The sequence below is a fragment of the Panicum hallii genome, chromosome 1 (genome assembly GCF_002211085.1).
Source record: "Panicum hallii strain FIL2 chromosome 1, PHallii_v3.1, whole genome shotgun sequence".
In the NCBI taxonomy this organism is placed as follows: Eukaryota; Viridiplantae; Streptophyta; class Magnoliopsida; order Poales; family Poaceae; genus Panicum; species Panicum hallii.
The window spans coordinates 22,890,201-22,900,103 of record NC_038042.1 but is presented as its reverse complement, the minus strand read 5'-3'; the positions used below and the strand labels follow the sequence as shown (position 1 = coordinate 22,900,103).

Here is a 9,903-nt window from a genome sequence, read left to right as displayed (position 1 = left end):
GAGAATATCTTGGTAACAGTAATTGGCGGTCGGAATCTGTCTGAAGGTTAGGTATCTCTGTACAGCCGACGGTAAAAATACCGACAGGATCCGCTGCATTTGTACATATGCAATTAATAATTTTTTACTATTTGACACAGTCGGCATGACACAGAGTGATACCGTGGTATACTAGTTGCTGCAGAATCTCAATCATTCTGCTGCTCTCATCAGGAAAAAAAAAGAAAGAAAATCATTCAGCTGCGCTCGCCGATTGGAACGTCTGAATGAAAAAAGGGCTGATGATTTCTGTATAATATCTGCCCCCAAATGGGGAGCCACCGCCAAACTGAAAAAGAATCCATCATGTCACAACCCTAATGAATGAATACTTCTTCGTGTCATCACCCAAACAACGCGAGAGAAAAAAAAGAAATCAGACAAAATTCTTTTAGACCCGTTTGGGCAACTCCAGCAATACTCGCTAAATCAGATCTTCCAAATGCTAATTAGGAGCTTTCTGAGTTTTTAAATTTACTTTAACTCCAGAAATAGTCCTTAATTCTAACTTATAATAAAGGCTCGCTATAAACCCTTAGGAAGAGAGAGTGGAGAAGAGAATTTGGAGATCTTCCCACCCAAAATAGAGGCTTGGTAGAAGATCTGCCGGAGTGTTTAACCCTCCCTTAGAAGCCTGTTTAACAAAGAGTGGGCTGGAGTTGTTCTAATAACTGTACAGAAGGAATGGTAGAAACGACTAGGGTGTGTGTTCCTACTAGTTCCCAATCTCCTCTATTTGGAGATTTGAGCACCAAAAACCTTTGTTTTTTTTAATACTAGTACTAAGAGCTTGTGTGCGTGTCACCATCCTTCCCAACCAAAAATTTCTACACCCAATTCGCCTCCCAATCAGCTATGGCTACATACTGTTGAACGGAATCAATCGAACTGCGGCGTGGCCTCGCCGCGGCCGGCGGCGGCAGCGGCTACACGCCTACACTAGACCTCGGCGCACCGCCGCGGCGCGAAGCCCAGCCGGTTCTTCAGCAGGTCGTACACCACGTGGAAGTTCTGCTGCTGGAAGTTGCCGATGATGGACATGCCGGAGCGCGGGGTGCCCAGCACCGCCAGGCACATGATCCCGTCGTCCAGCCGGATGAAGTAGTTCTCCGCCGGGAAGTCCCACACCGCGCCGTCGGCGAACGCCAGCGACAGCTCCGGCACCTGGGGCCGCTCCACGCCAGACACGTTGTAGCACGGGTTCAGCACCGGGAAGTCGGCAATCAGCGGGTACGACCTGCTCATGCGCTCCACGAACGCCTGCCGGATCACCCGGTACGCCGGCTCCGCGAAGTAGCTCAGCGTCGTGCCGGAGTCGATGATCGTGCCGCCGGACCCGTCCTTGGACACGCCCCACGTGTCCGAGCTGATGTTCAGCAGCTCGCCGCCGACGAGCACGCCCCTCAGCTGGACGTAGTAGAACGTGTCCGCCGGCGAGGACGCGGGCGCGAACGCCGTGTAGTTGAGCCGCGGGTGCGCCAGCAGCAGCAGGTCCTCCCCGAACACCATCTTGCTGCCGACGTCGCTGCCGTGGTCCACGAGGCAGTAGGAGAAGGTGTGCCCGTACACGGCGCGGAGCTGGGACGCGAACGACAGCGGGCCCCGCCCGAGGCCGAGCAGCCCCGCCGCGCCGTGGAAGAGGCCGCGGTTCCGGTGCCCGCACCCGAACACCACGCCGTCCACGCGCCGGGACGCGCCCGGGGCCGTGAGGTTGACGGTGAAGGACTCGAGGGCCAGGTCTCCGGTGGTGTTGGACTGGTCGCCGTACCAGTAGTAGTACGGGCACGGGTCCTCGCCCGGGCGCCGGCACGCCCTCGGCGCCTCCGGCGGCGCCACGAGGCCGCAGCGCTGGTCGCCGCAGGTCACGTTGCGGTAGGAGGAGGACGCCGCGGGCTCGAACACCGGGCCGCGCTGCTCGAAGCAGTCCAGGCACGGCGCGCACTGCAGCCAGTTGAGGTCGCTGCCGGTGTCCATGATCATCTGGAACCGCCGCGGCGGCGTGCCGACGTAGACGTCCATCAGGTACTCGCCGGACCCGACCGCCACGCCGGACTCCACCGTCGCCACCAGCCGCTCCGACAGCGCGCGCCGCGGGGAATACGCCGCCGGCGCCCGTTCGCCATCAGGCCGTGCCGACGACGCCCTCCGGCGCATCGTCTCGATGCGGGCGGCGTCCTTCTGGGCCGAATCCAAGAACGAGTCTTTCCGCGTCCTGCCCGCCGCGGCGGCGCGGCGAGTTATGTGCAGCTTCAGCGACGGGGATAGGCTCGCCGGCTGCGTCCGCTCGTCCCCCGCCTCCTCGGCCGCCACCAGCTTGCCGTCGCATCCGGTGTCGGCGACGGCGGTGTTGAACGGCGGGAACTCGATGCCAAACAGGGGCGACGAAGAGTTGAGCTTGGCGACACCAGCTGACGCCACGAACGGCGAGAGAAGGACCAATAAGAGGAGCAACGAGCGCTCCGCGAGCTGCGCCATGGCTGCGGTGGACGGATGGACTAGTCCGTCATGGAACAGCAGGGGGCGGCGGCTGTGGTGGGAGGGAGAGGCGGAGGAGATTGGTGGTGGTGAAGTTGGGGGAAATTATAAAAACAACGCGGGGTTGGGAGGTGAAGACGCGCTGGGGAGGGAGAAAGGGGGGAGGAGGTGCGTGGGTTTTGAACACGGAGAGGAGGCGAGGCGGGGTTGGAATCGGCGAATGTTGGGGGACGGTGGCCGTGGAAAAACGCGGTTTTGTCCACCGGGAAGACGACCAGAGCTGCCAACGAACCCCTTCCCCAAGTAGGACTAGTATATTTTTCTTCTCTGCTTTTCCTCGGACCAGGGCTTTTTGATCTTGCAAGTATTTACATTTTAGAAATGAATTCAACTCGACCGTTTTTCATGGGTGCACAGCTACACGTCCCAACGAGATGCACAAGTTGGTAGCTTTGGCTGGTAAAAAAAAGAAGACTAGGATGTGAAATTACTTTAACCAAACCAGTTTGTCCCGAGTAAATTATTTTACTGCTTACACGTACACGGGCCGCATAACAAGACTTAAGGCCTCAAAATAACAAACTAATCCATTAATACGTCGCAAAACGTGCTAGAGGTAGAGAAAGAATTGCATGCAGCAGCCAATTACGCTGCATACCGCACATATCTCTACTATAAAAAAGGGTTAAGGGTCACTTTTTTCCTTTTGTTATTGCTCCCCATCATACATCGCCCCATCCTTCGTACATCCAACGCCTCACACGGTCAAACCCCACCCCTCCTTCCCCGACCCGCCTCCATCCGGTTCCAACCCTAGCCACCCCTGGCAGCCACCCTCCCTGTCGCTCCCTCGCTCCGCCCCGCCGCCGGCTGGCCTCCTCTCCATCTCCGCGTGCCGCACCCCGTGACGCCGTCCCGCGCTATGCCCCGCCGCTCCACCCTAACGCGCCATGGGGCCACGGTCCGCCACTCTACCGAGCACGTCCAACTCCGGCCAGATCCGGACCCCACTTCTCTCTCGGGCAAGCCCTAGCATGCCCCGCCGACGTCGGCGATTACACAGCTACGTCGGGTCCTCGTCCCGCTCATCCTCCTCATAGGGCTCGCCTTCCGCGTGGACGACGGCGACGCCGCGCTCCTTCCGCCCCCGGCCCCCGTGCTCCCCGCGCCCACGCCCCGCCTCGCGCTTCCCGGAGGAGCTGTTCCGGAGGATGATAGGGCGGCGGCGTCGCGCTCCATGGACATCGCCGTCGCGGGGGTGTTGCATCGGGATTGTCGCTCCGGCGGCGCCCAAGAAGCAGTCTCCGGCAACTCTTCATGTGTCCCCAGCGTGCCGCGGAGCCGCCCCCACCTGCTTGTTCCCCGCCGCTCCGCCGAGGACATGCCGAGCTTCCGTCGTCCCCTCCTGCTCGCCAGATTCGCGCGGGGCAATGATCTGTTGCAACTGCCGCAGCCATGAGCTGAACGCCGTCTCGACCCCCGTCGTGCAGGCCTTGAGGTAATCACTTGTTCATTCCATTCGACCAATCCGCAATTTAATCCAAGTCACATTCATCGACATAGGCTTGAATGACCATGTGATTAGTTTTTCCCTTCCAATCTCTCGTGGTGAGGTGAACAAAAATATCATGTTATGATATATCGATCGAGATGGAATGAGCCATCATGGCAATTTTGTGGCTGGCTGGAAGCCCAATGGTTGCTTCGCTTTGCAGCCGCTTCTACAACTCTCTTCTTTTCTGAGTGTGCTTTTGTTCCATTGTCACATCTGGGTGGAACGGTCATTGTGTAAACAGCAGACTGTTTCTTCATCAACTGACAGCTAATACACGTTATTCACTATTTTAGAGATCCCTTTTCCTGCCCCTGCGATAGCAGCATGAGGACCTATATACACTAAAATTTGGTTAGATTGTTCTAATTCCTTGACCAAAATGAACAGACGTCTATTTTGGAAAAATCAGTGATAGGAACTGAATGGCAGCTAATTTGGCCAACTGATGGTTGTGCGATGGTGGTCCTATTTGCAGGTATCCTTCCTCCATCTGGACTTTGATTGATTCCAATTTTTTTCATGACCATGAATTATTTACTTCGGTCGTGCTTCAGTACATAGTTGCACATGCTGCATTTGGGTGCCTTGGATGGAGCACTCTGACAATGGATAATCAAGGAAACAACTGATAGTAAGTAGTTAAGAATTCAGGTGCTACCTGGACACCATTGAAAGTTCTATTTTCTTAGAATGTTTCTTTTCTAAAAAATTTGAGATAGCAGAGTTGAAATATGCCAGCTGCTCAAGACAGGAAGTCTGCTAGCTTAGTCGACATGATGTCGCTCAGATTTACATCTCTTTGGCTATTGATAATTATTTTATATTATAGTAATTCATTTACTGTAGAACCTCAAATATTCTAGACCTTATTGAAACACAAGTATCTCTTTGGCAATCTCATTCTCAGGTATCTTTCTCCATGGTGTGGTTGGCATGTACAATATTTGAGTCTGCTATGTTAGTTCTGGCATTATCCAGTTGACAAACAATTTTGCAACAAACCGTCGTGTGTTTCGTCCTGCCAAAAATGAAATTAACTTTGTGTGATTAGTTTTCTATTTGCTACTCAGACTTTAAATTTGAGATAAATGCACGTGACTTATTTTTTGACAAATAGTGCTTGATTGATTCCATGGATTGTCATTAGAAAAATGAAAAAACATATCTAAAGATAGTAAAAAGTGGGAATACCATGAGCCTGTCTGTCAGAATACGCTCTTATCTTCCGAAACCTTCACTAATTGGCTCTTACCTTTTGACTCTGACATTGTGACGATGATTGTGGGATCCACGTGGAGGAGAGGCTGGATTCGTTGGGAGACGATGGGATCAGCCAGATACAGGTCCGCCTGAGCAGTTTATCCATAGCACCGGTTCCCATGCTTGCGCCAGTGTTGTTCCCCAACGCAGACAAGCTCGTTATCGAGGCTCCAGATCCAGTGACAGCATCTTTCCCTAAGGTATTGCGGTTACCAAATGATTTTCTCAGTTAGCTTTAGTTTGTCAAATTTGCGTTTGATTCAAATTTGCCTTCTTAAACTAGCACCGATGTTGCAGCTCATGGCTCATCGCCTCATCATGTAGGCATTCTGCATTGAAGGCTCTGCTCATCGCCAAATCCAGGATATATTGTGTAAGTCTACACCAGGAATCTGGCATGGTCCTGATATCTAACATTTTAGAGGAGTTCATGATATCTGAACTGTGCGCATGTTGCAACATAATGTTCTGTATTGATGTACATCTTTCATTCATTTGACATGAGGATAACCAGTTCATATGGGTATAATGTTACCAAGGAAGTCAGCCTAATATCACAAGATGATGATAACATATAAGCATCTTTGTAGTGGTTTGTAGTTCCTAAAAACTTAATTATCTCATATAATTTAGTTTATATCTGTTATGGGCGTGACATGTAGTGGTTTATAGTTCCTAATAACTTAATTACCTCATGTGTAATCTATTTCATTTTTCAATGCAAAAATGTAAGTAGATGACATGATTGTTTTCTAGCACTCAGTTTGTAGTAATTTTGTGTTGGTTTAGTGGCATTTGTACATTTTCAGCCATCGACATGTTGCATTCACTAATTGTTTTCTACCACCTGCTGCCTGAATCATTCCACTGATTGCTCTAAAATAACTTCATTCTGTGAATCGAAATTTGAGGTAACTTTGATCTATGCTCCACGGCCAATCACGAGTCGGAAGGATACTACTCTGGTTGTGCCATGTATCATGGTTTCACTTGATTGAGAAAAATGTTTGATTAAAGCCGGAGTCAATGCTCCCTGCCAATACTAATTTACCCTCTCATCACCACACTAATGCTTTGAAATTTCTAATCCCCGAACCTAGCAGAGCACAAGATCAGGTTTTGCCGTAAATGTGAATCCCCGAACCTAGCGGAACACCAGATGTCCAGATGTCGTGATCAATTTTTCAAGCTTTTGCTTCCAGCTTTAGTGATCATATTAGAGCCTGTACCTTTAGATTTTCCTCATTGATTTAACCTTCCAGGTTCCAGCATAGTGAGTGTCACATATCACCTTCCTGTGACGTAGCATTCAGTTTTCATCTTTGTTTCTGAAATTTTAGTTGGTTCAACTTCAGAGGGGAATAACAATGGATTTGAGTCGACAATGGATGCAAAGCCTAGGGCCACCTCAGTACCAGCACATTATGTATTCCTCATTCCCTCCTAATCAGCCTATTGTTATGTACTGAACTTTGCTTGCTTCGTCCATAGCAATTAGTTAAATATCATGTTCGATCGGATTGTTTCAACTGTTGAAGGAATCAGGATTGACTGTAAGCAAACAAACTAGCCCTGAAATTCGCTCGTACTGAGGAGTCACAAGCACTTGGGTATGAACCCTTTTGCGATGGTCGTGTGAGTCATGGGGGCCTTAGTTTCTTTTCAATCATTTTCAGTGTTTATTATATATGCTATACTTTGTTATATTGGCAGTATCCATATTTTGCCCGTAGCCACGCACGGGCACCTGCCTAGTGAGTAGAAAAAAAGTCAATTCATATCCTGGTTTCTCAAAATCAGGCACACTTTTAAGGGAAAAACATTAATTTCGTATGGATAATTTTTCATTACGAAATGTATTCTGCCATTTATCTCCTGAAATGGGGAGCTATGCAAGCTGTGATCATAAAAAAAAAATCTACTGACCACATAATTTGCCAGTGCCCCGTTGTATGCTCAGTTGGGTTTTCATCAAGGACACATTTGGATGGTCAGAGGGTCCTATTTGATTTTAGAGAGTTCACTGAATGAAGTGGGGTTGGGAGGAGGAAAATGGTAAAAAATGGTGCTATTCAATGTTTCCCTTTGTAGGTGCGCTTTGGGCGCTATGGAAGACCACGAATGAAATGGTGTTTCGGTAAAGGCTAATATGGTCTTCTCGGTAGCTATGATACGAAGGATGGTAGCTCGACCTTCTGTGGTGCTAGAACCACTGATATGCCAAAAAAGAATGTCCATGAAGTGTAAGAACACATATCTCTACTCCTAAGAAAACCAATTGGGGGACAACTTTTTGGTGTGACCCTTGCGTCTCCCCCCTTAGTCATTCTGTGTGCAATCATCAGCCGTGCGGTTTGACGACTGATGCACGGGGACGGCGCGCCAAAACAATCGCGACCTATGTCACACTCCTGCTGATCCTCCATCTCCTTCTGTGCAGTGCGAGCCGTCCATTCTGGCCGCCGATTGAAACCAACAATTGCGCGTGAGTCCTTGATCCTTTCCTCCCTTGCATCCCTCGCCCCGCCTCCCTTAGCTGTCGCCGCGCCTCCCCCGAGCCGAACGTGAGGAACCATCGCCCCTGCAATCACCGGCACCCTCGCCGGTGTTGTCGCATCCTCCCTCAAGCCGGCACCCTCGCAATCGCCATTGCCACCTCCCCCGATCCTCCGCCATCGTCACCGCCTCCCTCACGCCAGCGTCTTCGCCCTCGCCCTCACCCTCGCACCCACTCCCCTTCCTCCTCGACCCACCTCCCACCACACGTCATGTGACTCCACGCCCGCCTCCCCCCTCGTGATGTGCCTCCCTCCCTCGCGATGCGTCCCGCGTCCAGTCTAAGGTTCCAGCTGCGGCACCAAGAGCGCACGGCGTCGTTTGCGCCCGCCGTCGCCACTCACTGTGGCCTGCATCACATGCCTCCTCCTCCTTTTCTCCTTCCTTTTACTGCACGGGCAGCCGAGCAGAGCGGCCGCCGCCCTAGGTCCGCTGCCTACCGGTAGTCTCCCTCCACATCCACAGCTGCGCCACCCTCTACTCCACACCCGCCTGTCGTTCCCCGCCCGGCGCCCGGCTCCTCCGAGCCATCGCCCCCGCCTCCTTCAAAACCTCCGAGCCGTTGCTATCGGCCGACCGGCCTGGTGACCATCACGTATCCCTGTGGAAGTGGGTGACGCGGTGCCCGTGTGGCCTCGACGCGGCCAATGCACCCATGGGAGATCGCCACGCGTGCCTGGCTTGAGTCATTCCCCAACGGCCGGCCACCCACCGAGCCTGAGGTCGACGCCTACATCGACACACTCCGCCCTGAGCTCCCCTCCCTCCTCACCCTCCTTGGTAACCAGATAACTGCTGACGGCCATTAAAACACATTGTGACCATCAACTTCTCGGGAATAAATCAGAGCTTTGCACTAAGTTCCATACATAATTTGCTTATCTTTAACAAGTGCAACAAGTTTTGGGTGAGTTGTGATTCATGAATACGTGGTACAAAAATGAGATAAAATGGGATAAATCCTAGGCCAGCCGGCCTGGCACTGCGACCTCTCGAGCCCAAACTTGACCAACATGCAAGAAACACACGCAAGATGATCCTGAGCCATGCAATCAAAGTTGGTTTGATCAAATGGACCGAAAGGCCTAGCACTTGGATTGAAGGGCCCACACTCGGATGCCACACATGCAACTTTCACAAAACCGCCTCTTAGCGAGCAATCCAAGACGTCCAGAAGCAATGACGGTTGATCGGACACCTGAGGACAAAGTCCTAGGCCGGCCGACCTCACCTAGGCTGGACGTCCTACTATTTCGTGCCAAGTCGAAGATGCAGCCTCGGCAGTTAGCTCCACCGCCTTCAGGTTTCAATCCAAGCCGCAAGATCGAAGTCAGTGCAGATCAAAGGCCGGCCGGCCTCAAAGTTATGCAACTTCTCCAACCGTTTCACCGACCTTCCCCTAGGCAGCTCTACACTATAAATACAGGTGCACACTCACTTGTAAAGCACACACCAAGGAGTTCTCTTCTCTCTTTTCACTTTCCAGAGTAGGTTTAGTAGTCTGGGAGTTAGAGTCGAGTCAAGCTTGTCTCGGGATTCCGGAGTCGTCATTGGAAGTCTGGTATAGCTCTTGTATCATTCCCTTTAACATTTATCAATATAATTTATCTTCTTTATCTTTTCGAGTCAGCTTTACTTCCCGCATTTAATTTATCTTTCCAAGTTTCCAACTTGTGTGCTGAAGTACCTTTCCTCTAGCTTAGGCTTTGCTATCTTTCTTGTTTATCGGGATCTTACCTTGCGGGTTTTCTCGCCCGAACTAGGAAGCTCAAGTCAGTTCCCTAGGTTGAGGGGGATTTCTCTTGAGCGCATCAAGAGAAATCCTAACACCGAGTGCAGATGTGGTGTCTGAGCTTAGTGTTAGCTAGGAAGTGTGTTCCACCCCACGGAGTAGTATGGTAGGTGATAGGTGGTGACAGCCCTATCCGTCCCTTGTAGTCCACCACGTTCGGGTATTTTCATAGCAGTAGTTGCTGTTTGCCGTTGGACTCCCCTCTCACCCCTTTCTGCAGTCCTTC

The 9,903-nt window shown here is 51.4% G+C and overlaps 1 protein-coding gene and 1 long non-coding RNA gene across 2 annotated transcripts; one reads left to right on the top strand and one right to left on the bottom strand.

Annotated features, from left to right (window-relative positions):
- Positions 1 to 267: 267 nt before the first annotated feature.
- LOC112878899 (aspartic proteinase nepenthesin-1-like) lies at positions 268 to 2,759 on the bottom strand. The gene has a single exon (XM_025943159.1). The coding sequence runs from the start codon at positions 2,512 to 2,514 to the stop codon at positions 979 to 981; it is 1,536 nt and encodes a 511-aa protein (XP_025798944.1). The 5' UTR covers positions 2,515 to 2,759; the 3' UTR covers positions 268 to 978.
- Positions 2,760 to 5,390: 2,631 nt separating this feature from the next.
- On the top strand, positions 5,391 to 6,893 carry LOC112878754. Its single transcript, XR_003225861.1, has 3 exons — positions 5,391 to 5,529; positions 5,613 to 5,702; positions 6,670 to 6,893. It is a non-coding gene; the product is annotated as an uncharacterized LOC112878754 (long non-coding RNA).
- Positions 6,894 to 9,903: the final 3,010 nt, after the last annotated feature.

Coding starts and splice junctions, on each gene's coding strand:
- LOC112878899 (XM_025943159.1), bottom strand. CDS start 2,514: ATGGCGCAGCTCGCGGAGCGCTCGTTGCTCCTCTTATTGGTCCTTCTC.